Below are 19,812 nucleotides of genomic sequence, written 5' to 3'. Positions count from 1 at the left end.
TTCCAGTAAATCCGCTAAAAAAAATGCTGTCAGATCCCTATCAGAACTGCCTTTGCATTATTATAGCCACCTTGTTCCCTGTAAGGATGAAAGCCCGAGATTTGGATCATATATGCTTGGCTGGAGCTGGTTCTGTGTTTTCAGTCCAATTAGGGAAGGATTTTTGGTGCCTGAGTTTTTTGTGGTTGCTTCTCTCAGGCCGGAAGAATGGGTTAGGAAAAGACCAAAAAAAAACAAAAAGGGAAAAGCAAAGCCACGGAGCCGTTCTCCCTCTGGCTCAGGAAATTCCAATGTTAATGAAGCTGCCTCGGAAGGGGAGGGGAGGGTTCAGAAAAACAGGAGAGAGTACACCCCGGAATAAAGCCAAAGTTGCTTATCTTGCTTGGGATGACTATTTTATCTGAGATTCCCGAGGGGCATGTCGCCTATGTGTGCTGGCTGTGTGGAGATTGTCCCCAAGGGTCTGGCCCGCTGACGCCGCAGTCAGATCCTCCGCTGCCAGTCCAAAGACCAGCGTCAAGGTTCCCCTGCTGGGACGCTGCACTCCCGGCTCCAAAACCAGTCGCTGCCTCCCAGGGACTTCTTGTACCGCCAGCCGCGTCGCTGTACCACCTCCGCGGACTGGCTGGGCCCCCTCCCGGGGTTAGTTCAGGGGAGTAGGGCTGCGCCCCATGTTTGCGCCGTCACAAGATGTTGTGTTCAGCTCCCCTGCGCCCAATCGAAACCCGGCGCCAAGGTTCCCCAGCTGGGATGCTGCACTCCCGGGTCCAAAACCAGTCACTGCCTCCCGGGGACTTCTTCTTCTACCAGCCGCGTTGCCACGCCACCCGCACGGACCGGCTGGGCCCCCTCCCGGGGTCAGTTCAGGAGGGTAGGGCTGCGCCCCGTGTTTGCACCGTCACAAGATGTTGTGTTCAGCTTCCCTGCGCCCAGTCCTAAGCCCGGCGCCAAGGTTACCTGACTGGGACGCTGGCTCCAGGCTCCAAAAACAGTCGCTGCTTCCCCGTAGTTGTTCGTTCTCTGTCTCTGTCACTCAGGTCAACTCTTTGAATCTGTGTTTGTTGTTCAGGGTTCGTAGATTGTCATGTATGTGATCGATTCACTTGTTTTTCCGAGTCTTTGTTGCAAGATGGATCGGAGGTAGCATCCACCTAGTCAGCCATCTTGGCCCCCTCTGTCCAGAGATTTTTTTATGTTTGGTAAATTGCATACTTTGAAATGAGCAGGCATTACTGATAAAGGGAAATATCTACTTCATCACAACAGGAAAGAATAAGTCAATTGAAAGAAGTTTAATTAAGACAAAGAATGGATATATGTAATCTGCTAATGGTACTTCATAAACAAGGGTAATTGCCAGAAAGGATCCATGGAAGATAGAATCGTAAATCCTAATAAATTTGTACAAAATGTAAACAATGAGAAAAGAGTATACTTGGGATAAGAAATAAAGACAAATCAAGTACTATCCCCCCCAAAAATTACATATAAATTGATTTTTCTTTTAATTAAGGTTTACACAAATCTGTCTTCATGAACAGAACACACTATACATTGATAATTACCATAAAGCTTTACTGATCCAAAAGAATTTGCCACTGAAAACGAGTTACTATATACCTCTACTTATAATAATTATGCTGCAATTTACATTTATTGTCTACCTTTGCAATTAAATAATAAAACATTCTGGGGGTTCATGACACTGTAATTATTATTAATTTAAATGATTTCATTTTTCACACACCTTTCTTAGGAAATAAAAAGTATAATCATAAACCATGGTAATTTCTACGCCTAAAAATTTTTTTTAAAATCACAGGTTAAAATGCATTTATTTCAGGAATAGTTTCTGCATCGATATAATTCATAACATTTTTAAAAAGTAGAAAGTGATTTTTCAATACAAATTATAAACTCTTAAGAAGTATAGAAGTGCACTCTCAGGATGTTAAGGCACTTGGGGACAAAGGACTCCTTGTTAGCTCAGAGCTTAGCCTTAAAAGACTCCTTCAACCTTTTGACAGCGGAAAGGTCCCCTAGTCCTTCAGGCCAGTTGTCATGATCTGTTAAGTAAATTGAAAATTGTATGTCACTTGTTAGCCAACCAACGCATATTTAAGATTATATATATGGTTACACACACACAGACACATACACATATATATTCATATTGAGAATATTTTTCAGGGTTCAAATTTCACCAACCTACGCGTGCGCGTGCACACACACACAAAATTTTAATATGTAAAGCTAAGTTGTATAATAAATATATTTAGATATTTTCTACAACTAGGGACATTTTCTTTAAAAAGCCATATCATGAATATAAACAGTTTGCACACTTTGATATTCTGTAAGAAAAAAGCCTTACCCCTCAAGTAACTACTTAACAAATTTTGAAAACCTGAAGATGAAAAGTCACAAAGCTGGCGACCACTCTCTTCTAACCTACTCACCTGGTATGGTGTATAAATGAGAATACAGAGACTGGCCCCCATCCACATTCACCAGCTGTCCGGTAATGAAGGAAGCTGCAGGAGACAGCAAGAAGCATACCAGGGAGGAGACCTGAAAACAGAAACACACACAGGCATATACTCCCCAGGTTTCACGGTTTTGCATTCCTGAATAAATGCATCTCAAAGCACATGACTGCAACAAGAAGCCTACAGTGTGTGTGTGTGCCTGAATATGACAGTACACAGACAACTGCCTTTTTCTATTTGAGCATCATTAAAATCAGTTATGTGACTGGGGGGTAAGGGTGGCAAGAAACGAGCTACCAGATGTGAAGACGCCGAGAGCGAACACATCCATCCCTTCCACGCCTTTCGCTGCCCACCACGACCCCACTTTTCATCACTAGCGCATGCCTTTTTATTTTGGTTTATGTGCTAGTCAGTGTGAGTGTATATCAATAAATTGGCATTCTGGATTGTTCTGACCATGGTGCTGTCAGGCCAAAGTCCAGCAACACAGACTATAGGAGCTTTCTGCAAGACAGACTTCAGAGGCCCACTGCCTCACCTAAAAATTCAGATAGTGAATTGACGAGTTCAGCAACATCTACTCGCAAAAACAGAGAAAGAAAAAGCATTTCACTGAATGTAAAGAACTCTCAGAGTAGCCTGCTGACAAAAGCTGTTTTAGAATCCCTAGAGATGCAAACAGTTAAACATTTGACTACTAGCCAAAAGGTTGGCAGTTCAAACCCACCCACAGGCACCTTGAAAGAAAGGCCTGGTGACCTTCTTCAGAAAGGTCACCACCTTGAAAACCCTACAGAGCAGTTCTTCTCTGCATAGATGGGGTCACCATGAGTTAGAATTGACTCAACAGTAACTAACAACAAGGATGCTAATTGAAACTAGATTCCTAGAGCTACTTGACATCTGAATTGTAAGCCCTGGGGTGGAGGCCCAGAACCTGCAATTTAACAAGTTCCCAAACGAGGTGCCTAGGGTACAGCATTTAAGGATGTCCTCACTCTCAGGGTTGTGCAAGCACAGAGTCAATCACCCCTGAGTGTGAGTGCCTCCTTAAATTTTGTGCCCACTCCTTGCTTGCCCCACCCCAGTACTGGCCCTGTGCATAGCACTATAGCCATTAAGTATTCACTTACATGGCTATGCCTCTTTGAGATGCTGAGACTCTGGGGGCATAGCCTTCTCACCATCCTTATACATCCAGTGGCTAGTGGAGAACTGCACTGCCCAACAGAGGCTACTAGCCACATGTGACTAGTAAAGACTTGCAAAATGGCTAGTCCCCTTCTACACTGGCTTTGTGATACTGGGACTGGGACTCTGCAAGCTACATTTGTCAAATGCGTTCTCTTAGGCTTTGCCAATGGGGGTGCTTGAAAGAGACAGCAAGGCTGGAGAAGGAAGGGGGAAATGCTTCCTTCTGTCTACTTCCTACATGCTCCCTGTGGCTTCCTGTCTGAGACTCTGAGAGTTACAATCTCTTTACAACCTCTCCAACATCTATTATTTTGTGTTTTTTGGATTAGTGCCAGCTTTGTTGGGATGAGATGGTATCTCATTGCAGTTCTGATCTGCATTTTTCTAATGGCTAATGATCATGAGCATTTCCTCATATGACTGTTGGCTGCCTGAATACCTTCTATGGTGACGTGTCTGTCCATATCCTTTGCTCATTTTTTAATTGGATTATTTATCCTTTTGTTGTTAAGGTGTTGCAGTATCTTGTAGATTTTAGCGATTAGACCCTTATCAGTATGTCGTCGCCAAAATTTTTTTTCTCGGTCTGTAGGTTGTCTTCTTACTCTTTGGTGAAGTATTTTGACGAGCATAAGTGTTTGATTTCTAGGAGCTCCCAGTTATCTAGTTTCTCTTCTGGTGTTTCTGCATTGTTAGTTGTGGTTTGTATACTATTTATGCCATATATTAGGGCTCCTAGCATTGTCCCTATTTTTTCTCCCATGATCTTTATCATTTTAGATTTTATATGTAGGTCTTTGATCCATTTTGAGTTAGTTTTTGTGCATCGTATGAGGTATGGGTCCTGTTTCATTTTTTTACATATGGATATCCAGTTATGCCAGCACCATTTGTTAAAGAGACTGTCTTTTCTGCATTTAATGGACTTTGGGCCTTTGTCAAGTATCAGCTCCTCATAGGTGGATGGAGTTACGTCTGGATTCTCAATTCTGTTCCATCGGTCTATCTGTCTGTTGTTATACCAGTACCAGGCTGTTTTGACTCCCATGGTGGTGGTATAAAAGTTCTAAAATCAGGTAGTATGAAGCCTCCCACTTTGTTCTTCTTCAAAAATGCTTTACTTATCTGGGGCCTCTTCCCTTTCTGTGTGGAAAAAAAGGAAAAAAAATTTTTTTTTCCTTTTTTTTGTGAAGTTGGTGATTTATTCCTCCATCTCATTAAAAGATGAGGTTGGGATTTGGATTGGGATTGCATTGTATCTGTAGATCATTTTGGGTAGAAATGACGTTTTCAGAATGTTGAGTCTTCCTATCCATGAGCATGGTATGTTTTTCCATTTACATAAGTCTCTTTTGGTTCTTTGCAGTAGTGTTTTGTAGCTTTCTTTGTATAGGTGTTTCACATGTCTGGTTAGATTTATTCCTAAGTACTTTTTTACTTTATCTTCTTGGGGGCTATTGTAAATGGTATTTATTTGGTGATTTCCTTTTCGAAGTTCTCTTTGTTGGTGTAGAAGAATACGGCTGATTTTTGTATGTTTATCTTGTATCCTAATACTTTGCTGAAACTTTCTATTAGTTCCAGTAGTTTTCTTGTGGATTCTTTGGGGTTTTCTGTGTATAAGATCATATCATCTTCGAATAGGGATACTTTTACTTCTTCTTTGTGAATCTGGATGCCCTTTATTTCTTTTTCTTGCTTTACTGCTCTGGTTAAGGACCTCCAAAACAATGTTGAATAAGAGTGGTGATAAAGGGCATCCTTGTCTGGTTCCCATTCTCAAAGGGAATGCTTTCAGTCTCTCCACTTAGAATGACGTTGGCTGTTGGCTTTGTATAAATGCCTTTTATTACTTCAAGGGATTTCCCTTCCATTCCGATTTTTCTGAGAGTTTTTTATCAGGGATGAGTGTTGGACTTTGTCAAATGCCTTTTCTGCATCAATTGATAAGATCATGTGGTTCTTATCTTTTGTTTTACTTATGTGATAGATTACATTGATTGGTTTTCTAATGTTGAACTATCCCTGCAAACCTGGTATGAATCCCACTTGGTCATGATGAATAATTTTTTTGATATGCTGTTGAATTCTACTGGCTAGAATTTTGTTGAGGATTTTTGCATATCCGTTCATGAGGGATATTGGTCTGTAATTTTCTCTTTTGTGCTATCTTTACCTGGCTTTGGTATCCATGATATGTTGGCTTCATAGAATGAGTTCAGGAGTATTCCTTCCTTTTCTATACTCCAAAATACCTTTAGCAGTACTGGTGTTAACTCTTCTCTCAAAGTTTGGTAGGATTCTCCAGTGAAGCTGTCCAGGCCAGGACTTTTTGTTGTTGTTGTTGGGAGTTTTTTTTTTTTTATTATTATTATTACCTCCTTCAATCTCTTAGTTTCTCTACCTTGGTTTGTGTTAGTTTAGGCAGGTAGTGTGTTTCTAGAAATGTGTCCATTTTCTCTAGGTTTTCAAATTTGTTGGAGTATGATTTTTCATAGCATTGTTATGATCCTTTTAATTTCAGTTGGGTCTATCATTCATCTCAGTTCTTATTTGGGTTATTTGCTTCCTCTCCTGTTTTTCATTTGTCAGTTTGGCCAATGTCTATTTTGTTTATCTTTTCAAAGAACCAACTTTTGGTCTTGTTGGCTCTTTCAAATGTTTTTCTATTCTCTATTTCATTTATTTCTGCTCTAATCTTTATTATTTCCTTTCTTCTGGTGCCAGAGGGCTTCTTTTGCTGCTTTCTATTTGTTCAAGTTGTAGGGTTAATGTTTCGATTTTGGCCCTTTCTTGTTTTCGGATGTGTGCATTTATTGCTATAAATTGACCTCTAAGCACTGCTTTTGCTGTGTCCCAAAGGCTCTGGTAAGATGTGTTTTCATTGTCATTTGATTCTATCAATTTCTTTATTCTATCCTTGATTTCTTCTATAACCCAGTAGTTTTTGAGCAAGGCGTTATTCAGTTTCCACTTATTTGATTTTTTTCCCCTTGCTGTTTCTGTTGTTGATTTCTACCTTTATGGCATTATGGTCAGAAAAGATGCTTTGTAATATTTTGATGTTTTGGATTCTGTTAAGGCTTGCTTTGAAGCATAAAATGTAGTCTATTCTAGAGAATGTTCCAAGTGTGTTGGAAAAGAATGTATACTTGGCTGCTGTTGGGTGGAGTGTTCTGTATATGTCTGTGAGATAAAGTTGACTGTGATGATTAGATCTTCTGTATCTTTACTGAGTGTTTTTCTAGATGTTCTGTCCTTCACTGAAAGTGGTGTATTGAAGTGTTCTATTATTGTTGAATTGTCTATTTCTATTTTCAGTGCTGTTAAGAGTTTGTTTTATGTATTTTGGAGTCTGTCACTAGGTGCGTATATATTTATTATGGTTACGTCCTCCTGGTATATTGACCCTTTAATCATTATATAGTGTCCTTCCTTATCCTTTGTAGTGAATTTTGCTTTGTTAGCTTCCTTTGTGGTTATGTTAAAATTTATCTTTATTTTTCCAAGTTTACACCAATCTTTTATTTTTTGATATCGCTTTAACTTCCTCTCCATGTGAAATTTCTATGACTACACTGTTTATTCCCTCTTTTTTGTTTTGACATTGTCATTATTTACGTATTGACATCTCTGGTTTCCTATTTTCAGTCTTTTAGGTTTGACTTGTTTTTGTGATTTCCCTATTTGGGTTGATAAGTGGTTGATCTGTCCTGTGTTCTTGTCTTGGGTTGTTATCTGATATTGTTGGTTCTCTACCCAGAGGAGTCCCTTTAAATATTCTTGTAATTTTGGTTTGGTTGTTACAAATTCCCTTAACTTCTGTTTATCTGGAAATGATCTAATTTCACCACTGTATTTGACAGACAGTTTTGCTGGATATATAATTCTTTGTTAGCAATTTTTTTTCTTCAAGGCTTTATATATGCCATCCTATTGCCTTCTAGCCTGCATAGTTTCTGCTGAGCAGTCAGAGCTTAGTCTTACCGGTTCTCCTTCGTAAATGACTTTTTGTTTATCCCTTGCCACCTTCAAGGTTCTATCTTTGTCTTTGGTTTGGCAAGTTTGATTATGATATGTCTTGGTGATTTTCTTTTGGAATCTACCCTGAATAAGGTTCATTGAGCTTCTTGGATAGATATCATCTTTCATGATACCTAGGAAGTTTTCTGTCAGCAAATCTTCAACAACACTCTCTGTGTTTTCTGTTATCTCCCTCCCCACCCCACCCCCCATTCTGGTACTCTGATCACTTGTAGGTTTTTCCTCTTGATGATGTCCCACATAATCCTTAGGCTTTCTTCATTTTTTAAATATTTTTGCTGATTTTTCCTGAAATAAATTGGTGTCAAGGAATTTATCTGCAATCTAATTCTGACTTCCATTGCCTCAATTCTGCTCAAATGACCTTCTATTGAGTTGTCTAATTCTGAAATTTTACTGTTAATCTTTTGGACTTCTAGTTGTCTATTGTTTCTAACAGCCTCTTAAATTTGTCATTTTGTTCTTGTATTGTTTTCCTGAATTCCTCTATTGCTTTGTCTATGTGTTCCTTGGCTTGGTCTGAGTTTTGCCTGATCTCCTTCCTGATCTCTTGGAGAACTCTGTATATTAGTCTTTTGAATTCTATCTCAGTCTTTTGAATTCTTACCTTAACTTCCTCTGGAAGGTTTCCTGGTTCTTTATTTTGGTCGCCTGCTAGAGCCATCTTGACCTGCTTCCTTATGTGATTTGATATTGACTATTGTCTCCAAAGCTTCAATAAGTTATTATATTTTTTATTGGATGTTCATTTACTGTGTCTTAGCTTTTTGTTTTGATATGCCCAAGTAGGCTGGGTGTGTGACCTACTTTGGTTACTGGTATCTTTGAAGCTCTCATGTCCTGTCTCCAGGTGACTAGAGTAGCTACTAGGTGTGTGATACCAGGAGTCTGTTCACTTTTCTTGTACGGGTGCGGCATAGGTGTCCAGGTCGTTGGTCACTGAGTGTGTCGTGCAGACTCCCACCTATAGTCCTAGACAGGCAGGGCTGCATGGGGTATTTGGAGCAGGCACACGTATCTGGCTGCAGTAGGAGGCTATGTGCAGAGCACGGCAGGCAGGTGACTGCTGCCCCAGGTGCCTGGGTAGAGGGTATGTCCCTGTATCCTAGAGCGCGTAGTGGGGGTGTATTGAAGCTGGTCCTTGCGTGCCTGGTGCTGTTGACTGGAAGGACTGGGAGGCACCATTTATTCTCAGACCCCAGTCATGGGGAGCTAGATGGAGTGGGTATTACTGCCATCCTCAAGGCCCCTGGTGTGGGTGGGTGAGGCCCCTGCTTAAGGGGCTGGAAGCGTTAAGTCTTGCGAATCTGTAGCTCCCCCTTGGCTGCTGAAATTGAAAATGGGCTTCCAGTGCATGCCCTGCTGTTTTATGCTAATTAGGGCATGCAGTATTGAATCGGGCCACACAGGTCTAGGCAGGGGTGAAGGGTGCTGCAAGTCCATGGACCTCTTATGCCAGTGCCTAGGCAAATGTGCAGGGCCTCCTGACCTGCCGTGAGTTCCTGGCTTAGGGGGCATGGCATTTTTTAAAGCCGCAAGACTGGTTTGGGCTTAGGGGACATGGTAGTTGTTGAGTACTGCCAGGCTGGAGTCAGAGTGGAGTGAGGTGGTGGTAGATAAGAGGAAGGAAGCGCTTCTCCGCTGTGAAACTCTGGAGGGGAGGGGTTATTTTGCCCCCACGTGGTACATTAGACACTTGCACTTAACTTTTGCAGGTCCAATGCCTCTCCCACCTAGCTCCAGATATGTGTGCAGACTCGCTGCCCAGCCTCACCCAACATGGTAAGACATGTCCCAAATGCTACCGCTCAGCTCATGCAACATCCAGCCCAGCCAGCAGGGTGCCAGTAACCTTGCGACTGGTACTTCTTCGCTGGATTTGAATTGTTTCTCCTTCCCCCTGTTGTTCGGTCGGACTCGTCAGCTTTGTTGTTGATGATCAGTGCTCCTAGATTGTTATATATAATCTATTCATTTGTTTTTTCAGGTCTTTGTTGTAAGAGGGACAATAGGAAGCATCCGACTATTCCGCCTTCCGCCATCTCTGCCCTGCTTCCTCTATTACTGTTACTTTTAAATGAATTAATATTTTTTAAATTTCAGTTTTAATCTTAATACAGTAAATCAATAATAGAGAACACATAAATAGTGTTCTGTTCAAAATGAAAATTTAATCATATCATTCCCTTGATTAAAAATATTCAAAAACTCCTCTTAGCTTTCAGAATAAAAGTCCAAGCGCCTTGCTGAACACGGCTCACCAAATAATTTAACACTATCTTCTGAAATTTAAAATGCAAATATGTATTCATTTAGGAGTTTCACTTCTAGAAATTTACCCCTTCACACAGGAGTGCATGGCTATGCTCAAGGATGTTCACTGCATTATTATCGTAACAAAAATAGAAATAATCCATTTAAAATATCCAACAATAAGGTCTATTAAATCTAATATCTTCTATCCACAAAAAGTTGCAAAAAAGAACATAAAGTAGAATCCCATTTTGTAAAAATGTAAACATACATATATCACTTTTTGTTCATGCACAGTAAATTTCTGGAAGACATACATCAAACTGACAATGAAAGCTAGTTCTATGAATTGGTATAATATTTCTTCTAATAGTTTTTTTTTTTTTTTTTTAATATTTAGCATTTTAATGTATCCAAAAGTATTTTCTATGTGATATGAGGTAGGGAGTCTAATCTAATTATTTCTAAACGGACAGCAAATTGCCCCAAAGCTTTTGCTGAGTGACTCATCCTTTCCTCGTAGATCTGAAATTCTACTTTTATCCTATACTAAACTTCCATGTGTAAAAAAAAAAATGGTCTAAATCAAGCATCCCTTTTGTTCCACTAATTTTATTTGATTACAGTATAACTGCCCAGACTTCTTAAACGACTATAGTTTTATGTGTAGTTTCCTTATATAGTTTTATAATATTCTGATTATAAAGGACTTTTAATAATTTTAAATAAAAATTGATAAATTTTTAATAAAAGTGATTCTCCCCATATAGAAATATGACGTGTCTCTGTATTTACTTTGGTCTTTTCTTCTGTTCTTTAGGACAAGTTATTTTGTTTTAAATGAAATAATAAATTTAAAAAAGTTTTTCAGTTTTAATTTTAATACAGTATATCAATAATAAGATAATACAGCTGAAAAGTGTGATGAAATAATAAACCATGCTGTTCTTATTTCACATTGCATTCACTCCTGAGTAAAGACTGTTGCTAGTTCAAAACTAACCAGGACATTTTCGAAAGCCAGAAAGCATTGAGGAAACGGTTTAGAGGTAGTGGAAAAAGTAATCTCTATCAGTCAATGAGAGCACATAAAAAGGGCCCCAAATGTTACAAATTTCCAAAGTATAAAACAAAGTAAATTTAATCAAAGCTAGAAATATATATTACCTCCTCAGGAACTCCAAATCTTTTAGCTGGGATATGTTGAACAGACCCAGTTAATTCATTTTCCAAAACACCATAGTTTCCAAAAGCAGTGTCAGAAAAAATTACTCCCTATGATTAAAAAGAAAACAGAAACAAAATATATAAGGTTAAATATTAACTATAAAGACAGTCTAATCATTGACTCTACTGATGGACAACTAATACCAGAAAATTAAACCCATTGCTGTCGAGTTGATTCCACCTCACAGTGATTCTATAGGACAGAGAAGAACTGCCCCATAGGGTTTCCAAGGCTGTAATCTTTATGGAAGCAAACTGCCACATCTTTCTCCATTAGAGTGGCTGGTGGGTTCAAACCTCTGACCTTTTAGTTAGCAGCCAAGTGCTTTAACCAATGTGTCACCAGGGCTCTTTTATCTAATCTACCTACCTAACATTTTAATTAAGAATTGTTTTATTGGCCAGAGCCAAGATGGTGGAATAGACAGACACTTCCGGCGAGCCCTCTTTACAACAAAGACCGAAAAAAACAAGTGAAACGAGTATATTTATGACAACCTAGGAGCCCTGAGCATCAAATGCAAGCTTAGAAAATGAACAGAGGGGCGGGGGAGGAATAGACGGTTCAGAAATGGAGAGGAGTTATCAGACCTGAATCACATGGAGCCCTCAGGCACCATTCCCAGAGCGCGGCGGCAGGCTGGTACTATCGTTCAGCCGCAGTTTCCTCAGGGAGCAGCAGCCAGCCACACAGCCTACTCACACCTCCAGAACCGAACAACAGCGTTCACGACAAAAGCTAAATACTTGTGTATATTTTACTGTGCCCCCCTACCCCCAAGCCGGCTGGAGCGGCTGAATTCCCTGGGCCTGAGACAGGCCCTGTTGAGTGCCTAGAGCCATCTTCCTGGCCTTGGAGAAGGAGAAAATTTGCATTTGGGGGAAAAGATAATTTGCCAGCTCCACTTTTTTTTTTGTCTAACCGGGGGAGCTCAGGAGAGAAGCGCCTTCTGTCCAGGCATAAACGGTCTGTGGACTTTCAGCACCTTTCCCCTCTGCATGGACCTATGTGGGCCTATTTCAGGAGAATGGGCCCTTGTTGGCAGACTTCAACCGGTTCAGCTGTGCAGTGGAGAGGGGGGTGTTTGATGTCTGACATACCTTTGCCTATTAAACAGGGTCCTCACCTACCCACATCAGGGGCCTAAGGACTGGTAGCTCCACTCAGGTCACCCAGCCACCCGCAACAGGGGTCCAAGGATAATTGGTAGCTCCCAGTCCTTACAACCAAAAACACTGGGTGCCCATGGTCCGTCTGCAGAGCCCACGACCTGCATGCTATAGGGAACAGGGACGTACTTTCCTTAGAGACACTCAGGGGTCGGTTCTCAACCCCCTGCCTTGTTCAGAGTGTGACCCCCGCTGCAACCAGATACCGGTACCTACACCAATCACCTTATCCCTCTAAGACTATAGGACAAAGCCTGTAACACATACTTGATGATCAGCTACCTGGACACCTGAGCTGAATTCATACTAGAAAAGTGAATGGACTCCTAGACTAATACACCGGATAACAGCTCTAGACAGCTGGGGACAGGACACCAGAGCTCCAAAGGTGAAAATAATCAAGCTAGCTCACTCAAGCAACCCATTTGGACATATTAAAACAAAACAAAGCAAGCAGCTACGACACAGTAAGCAAGCATAAACTAATACAATAACTTACAGATGGCTCAGAGACAACAGTCAATATCAACTCACATAAAGAAACAGACCATGATCACCTCAACAAGCTCTCAAAACAAAGAATCCAGGGGTCTTCTAGATGAAAGTGCATTCCTGGAATTACCAGAGGCAGAATACAAAAGTTTAGTATACAGAACCCCTCAAGACATCAGGAAGGAAATGAGGCAGTATGCAGAACAAGCCAAGGAACACACAGATAAAGCAACTGAATAAATCAGAAAGATTATTCAGGAACATAATGAAAAATTTAATAAGCTGGAAAAATCCATAGACAGACAGCAGTCAGAAACCCAGAAGACTAAAAATAAAATTACAGAAGTAGACAACTCAACAGAAAGTTAGAGGAGCAGAATTGAGCAAGTAGAAGCCAGAATTTCTGAACTTGAAGATAAATCACTTGACACTAATATATTTGAAGAAAAATCAGATAAAAAGAATTTAAAAAGATGAAGAAACCTTAAGAATCATGTGGGACTCTATCAAGAGAAATAACCTACGAGTGATTGGAGTACCAGAACAGGGAGAGATAACAGAAAATACAGAGAGAACTGTTGAAGATTTCTTGGCAGAAAACTTCCCTGATATTGTGAAAGATGAGAAGATGTCTATCCAAGATGCTCATCGAACTCGACATAAGGTAGATGTTAAAAGAAAGTCACCAAGACATATTATAATCAAACTTGCCAAAACCAAAGATAAAGAGAGAATTTTAAGAGCAGCTAGGGATAAACAAAAAGTCACCTACAAAGGAGAGCCAATAAGAATAAGCTCGGATTCAGAAACCATGCAGGCAAGAAGGCAATGCGATGACTTACTTAGACAATTGAAGGAAAAAAATTGCCAGCCAAGAATCATGTATCCAGCAAAACTGCCTCTTAAATATAAAGGTGAAATTAGGACATTTCCAGATAAACAGAAGATTAGAGAATTCGTAAAAACCAATCGAAAACTACAAGAAATACTAAAGGGAGTTCTTTGGTTAGAAAATCAATAATATCAGGTATCAACCCGAGACTAGAACACTGGGCAGAGCAATGAGAAATCAGCCCAGACAAAGCAAGATTTAAAAAAAAAAAAAGCTCAAAACAGGGTAACAACAATGTTATTATATAAAAGACAACATTAAAACAATAAAGAGGGACTAAGAAATGTAATCAAAGACATTCCATATGAAGAGGAATATACGGCTACACAAAGAAACAGAAGTTACGCTTAAGTTTAGAAAAATAGGGGTAAATAATAAGGTAACCACAAAGGAGACAAACTGTCCTACTCATTACAATAAAATACAAGAAAAAAATAGAGACTCAGCAGAAACAAAATCAACAACAATGAATGTAAGGAAAGGACAATATATAATCTACTCGGCACATAAAATTAAGTGGGAAAAAGAAACTGTCAACAACACACAAAAAAAGACATCAAAACGATGGCATTAAATTCTTACCTATCTATAATTACGCTGAATGTAAATGGCCTAAATGCACCAATAAAGAGACAAAGTGTGTCAAAATGGATTAAAAAACACGATCCATCTGTATGCTGCCCACAAGAGACACACCTTAGACTTAGAGACACAAACAAACTAAAACTCAAAGGATGGAAAAGACACATATCAAGCAAAAAACAATCAAAAAAGTACAGGAGTGGCAATATTAATTTCTGACAAAGTAGACTTTAAAGTTAAATCCATCATAAAGGATAAGAACGGACACTATGTAATGATTAAAGGGACAATATACCAAGAAGATATAACCATATTAAATATTTATGCACCCAATGACAGGGCTGCAAGATACAAAAAACAAACTCTAACAGCATTGAAAAGTGAGATGGACAGCTCCACAATAATAGTAGAAGACCTCAACACACCATTTTCGGTGAAGGATAGGACATCCAGAAAGAAGCTCAATAAAGGCACGGAAGATCTAAATGCCACAATCAACCAACTTGACCTCATAAACATATACAGAACACTCCATCCAACAGCAACCAAGTATACTTTCTTTTCTAATGCACATGGAACATTCTCTAGAATAGACCACACATTAGGTCATAAAGCAAGCCTTAGCAGAATTCAAAACAGTGAAATATTACAAAGCATCTTCTCTGACTATAATGCCATAAAAGTGGAAATCAATAACAGAAAAAGCAGGGAAAAGAAATCAAACACTTGGAAACTGAACAGCACCTTGCTCAAAAAAGACTGGATTATAGAAGACATTAAGGATGGAATAAAGAAATTCATAGAATCCGATGAGAATGAAAACACTTCCTATCAGAACCTTTGGGTCACGGTGAAAGCAGTGCTCAGAAGTCAATTTATATCAATAAATGCACTCATGCAGAAAGAACAAAGAGCCAAAATCAAAGAATTATCCCTACAACTTGAACAAATAGAAAGAGAGCAACAAAAGAAACCTTCAGTCACCAGAAGAAAACAAATAATAAAAATTAGAGCAGAACTAAATGAAATAGAAAACAGAAAAACAACTGAAAGAATTAAAAAGACCAAAATATGGTTTTTTGAAAAAAACCAACAAAATTGATAAACCATTGGCCAAACTCACAAAAGAAAAACAGAAGAAGCAAATAACCTAAATAAGAAATGAGATGGGCGATATTACAACAGGCCCAACTGAAATGAAAAGAATCATATCAGATTACTATGAAAAATTGTACTCTAACAAATTTGAAAACCTAGAAGAAATGGATGATTTCCTAGAAACACACTACCTACCTAAACTAACACAAACAGAGGTAGAACAACTAAATAGACCCATAACAAAAGAAGAGATTGGAAAGGTAATCAAAAAATTCTCCCAACAAAAAAAAGCCCTGGTCCAGATGGTTTCACTGCAGAGTTCTACCAAACTTTCAGAGAAGAGTTAACACCACTACTACTAAAGGTATGTCAGAGCATACAAAAGAACGGAACACTCTCAAACTCATTCTATGAAGCCAGCATATCCCTGATACCGAAACCAGGTAAAGACACCACAAAAAAAGAAAATTATAGACCTATATCCCTCATGAACTTAGATGCAAAAATCATCAACAAAATTTCTAGCCAATAGAATTCAACAACATATCAAAAAAATAATTCACCAGGACCAAGTTAGATCCATACCAGATATGCAGGGATGGTTCAACATTAGAAAAATAATTAATGTAATCCATCACATAAATAAAACAAAAGACAAGAATCACGATTTTATCAATTGATGCAGAAAAGGCATTTGACAAAATTCAACACTCGTTCATGATAAAAACTCTCAGTAAAATAGGAATAGAAGGAAAATTCCTCAACATAATAAAGGGCATTTATACATAGCCAGGAAACCCTGGTGGCATAGTGGTTACATGCTATGGCTGCTAACCAAAGGGTCAGCAGTTCGAATCCACCAGGTGCTCCTTAGAAACTCTGTGGGGCAGTTCTATTCTGTCGTATAGGGTAGCTATGAGTTGGAATCAACTCAACGGCACTGTCTTTATACTTAGCCAATGGCCAACATCATCCTAAATGGAGAGAGCCTGAAAGCATTCCCCTTGAGAATGGGAACCAGATAAGGATGCCCTTTATCACTGCTCTTATTCAACTTTGTGCAGGAGGTCCTAGCCAGAGCAATTAGGCTAGACAAAGACATAAAGGGCATCCAGGTTGGCAAGGAAGAAGTAAAATTACCTCAATTTGCAGAAGACATGATATTATACACAGAAAACCCTAAGGAATCCTCAAGAAAACTACTGAAACTAATAGAAGAGTTCAGCAGAGTATCAGGATACAAGATAAACATACAAAAATCAGTTGGATTCCTCTCCACCAACAAAAAGAACATCAAAGAGGAAATCACCAAATCAATACCATTTACAGCAGCCCCCAAGAAGATAAAAATACTTAGGAATAAATCTTACCAGAGATGTAAAAACTTATACAAAGAAAACTACAATACGCTCCTGCAAGAAAACAAAAGAGATCTACATAAGTGGAAAAACATACCTTGCTCATGGATAGGAAGACTTAACATTATAAAAATGTCTATTCTACCAAAAGCGATCTATACTTTTAATGCAATTCCGATCCAAATTCCAACGACATTCTTTAATGAGATGAACAAATCCCCAACTTCATATGGAAGGGAAAGAGGCCCTGGATAAGTAAAGCATTACTGAAAAGGAAGAACAAAGTGGGAGGCCTTACTCTATCTGATTTTAGAACCTATTATACCGCCACAGTAGTCAAAACAGCCTGGTACTGGTACAACAACAGATACATAGACCAATGGAACAGAATGGAGAATCCAGACATAAATCCATCCACATATGAGCAGTTGATATTTGACAAAGACCCCAAAACAGTTAAACGGGAAAAGACAGTCTTTTTAACAAATGGTGCTGGCATAACTGGATATCCATCTGCAAAAAAATGAAACAAGACCCATACCTCACTCCATGCACAAAGACAAGCTCAAAATGCATCCAATACCTAAATATAAAATCTAAAACGATAAAGATCATGGAAGAAAAAATAGGGGCAACATTAGGAGCCCTAATACATGGCATAAACAGTATACAAAACATTACTAACAATGCAGAAGAAAAACTAGATAACTGGGAGCTCCTAAAAATCAAACACCTATGCTCATGCAAAGACTTTACCAAAAGAGTAAAAAGATTACCTACAGACTGGGAAAAAGTTTTTAGCTACGACATTTCCGATCAGCACCTGATCTCTAAAATCTACATGATACTGCAAAAACTCAACTGCAAAAAGACAAATAATCCAATTAAAAAATGGACAAAAGATATGAACAGACACTTCACTAAAGAAGACATTCAGGTAGCTAACAGATACATGAGGAAATGCTCACAATCATTAGCCATTAGAGAAACGCAGATCAAAACTACAATGAGATTCCATCTCACTCCAACAAGGCTGACAATAATCCAAAAAACAAAAAACAATAAATGCTGGAGAGGTTGTGGAGAGACTGGAACACTTATACACCGCTGGTGGGAATGTAAAATGGTACAACCACTTTGGAAATCAATGTGGCGCTTCCTTAAAAAGCTAGAAATAGAACTACCATATGATCCAGCAATCCCACTCCTTGGAATATATCCTAGAGAAATAAGAGCCTTGACACGAACAGATATATGCACACCCATGTTCACTGCAGCACTGCTGAGAATAGCAAAAACATAGAAGCAACTAAGGTGCCCATCAACAGATGAATGGATAAATAAATCATGGTATATTCACACAATGGAATACTATGCATCCATAAAGAACAGTGATGAATCTGCGAAACATTTCATAACATGGAGGGATCTGGAAGGCATTATGCTGAGTGAAATTAGTCAGTTGCAAAAGGACAAATATTGTATAAGACCACTATTATAAGAACTCAAGGAATAGTTTAAACAGAGAAGAAAATATTCTTTGATGGTTACGAGAGGGGAGAGGTGTATTCACTAATCAGATAGTAGATAAGTACTACTTTAGGTGACGAGAAAGACAACACACAATACAGGCGAGGTCAGCGCAACTTGACTAAACGAAAAGCAAAGAAGTTTCTGAAATAAACTGAAAAAAAAACCAGCGTAGCAGGGGCAGGGGTTCAGGGACCATGGTTTCAGGTGACATCTAAGTCAACTGGGATAATAAAATCTATTAAGAAAACATTCTGCATCCCACCTTGGAGATAGGCATCTGGGGTATTAAACGCTAGCAACCAGCCATCTAAGATGCATCAATTGGTCTCAACCCACCTGGATCAAAGGAGAATGAAGAACACCAAGGACACAAGGTAATTATGAGCCCAAGAGACAGAAAGGGCCACATAAACCAGAGACTACATCAGCCTGAGACCAGAAGAGCTGGATGGTGCCAGGCTACAACCGATGACTGCCCTGACAGGGAACGCAACAGAGAACCCCTGAGGGAGCGGGAGAGCAGTGGAATGCAGACCCCAAATTCTCATTAAAAAATCCAGAGTTAATAGTCTGACTGAGATTAGAAGGACCCTGGAGGTCATGGCCCCCAGACCTTCTGTTGGCCCAGGACAGGAACCATTTCCAAACTCAACCCTTCAGACAGGGATTGGACTGGACAATGGGTTGGAGAGGGATGCTGGTAAGGAGTGAGCTTCTCGGATCAGGTGGACACTTGAGACTACATGGGCGTCTCCTCCCTGGAGGGGAGATGAGAAGGTAGAGGGGGTTAGAAGCTAGCAAAATGGAGAGGAAAAGAGAGTGTGGGGGGAGGGAGCGGGTTGTCTCATTAGGAGGAGAGCAGCTGGGAGTATGTAGCAAAATGTATGTAAGTTTGTGCGTGAGAGACTGACTTGATTTGTAAACTTTCACTTAAAGCACAATAAAAATTAAAAAAAAAACAATTCTTTTACTTGTTTTTCATTAGCTTTTAAGAGCTCATAAAGCCAGGAAAAATGACTCAAAAGCTGTATACTACAGGAAAATTAAGCTATTTGTTATTGCCTCACAGCTACGTAGAGGTTATGGGGAGGAGGGAAGAAGAGGGGAGAAATTAAAGATGAGAAATATTTGGATGTACTAATTACTCCAAATGATATCTGGATGATACACTGGCTTCCAATCAAACTATCTGTAACCTTTCATTTAAAGAGGGTGAAATCTTCTAGTAATATCAAGGTTTAGACATTAAACCTGAAAAATCTCTAGAGGACAAACATGAGTCAAAATTTGTACTAATAATAGTAAACACCATTTAAGGTTTTCAAGAAAGCCAGAATTCCCAGGTATTGACATTTAAGAATGGAATAATATTTAATTTGTCCTGTAAATATCTGAGTGGAATATGGGCAAGGTAATGTAAGCTATGGAGGATTGAAGGGATATGAAGTCCTTGGCTTCCAGGACTCTGCAATTTTGT

At 39.3% G+C, this 19,812-nt stretch overlaps 1 protein-coding gene across 1 annotated transcript in view; it reads right to left on the bottom strand.

Annotated features, from left to right (window-relative positions):
• Window positions 1–1,277: 1,277 nt before the first annotated feature.
• Window positions 1,278–19,812, bottom strand: part of PECR (peroxisomal trans-2-enoyl-CoA reductase) — a 38,964-nt gene continuing 20,429 nt past the window's right edge. The window contains exons 6-8 of the mRNA XM_064286702.1: window positions 11,151–11,258; window positions 2,460–2,571; window positions 1,278–2,066 (exon numbers count right to left, since the gene is read on the bottom strand). Of these exons, the coding sequence (XP_064142772.1) occupies window positions 1,987–2,066; window positions 2,460–2,571; window positions 11,151–11,258 (300 nt within the window). The 3' untranslated portion in view covers window positions 1,278–1,986. The remainder of the gene's footprint in view (window positions 2,067–2,459; window positions 2,572–11,150; window positions 11,259–19,812) is intronic.

Source organism: Loxodonta africana, chromosome 6, assembly GCF_030014295.1.
Source record: "Loxodonta africana isolate mLoxAfr1 chromosome 6, mLoxAfr1.hap2, whole genome shotgun sequence".
NCBI lineage: Eukaryota > Metazoa > Chordata > Mammalia > Proboscidea > Elephantidae > Loxodonta > Loxodonta africana.
Note: the sequence above shows the minus strand (reverse complement) of the source record. Positions and strands in the feature narration are given on the sequence as shown.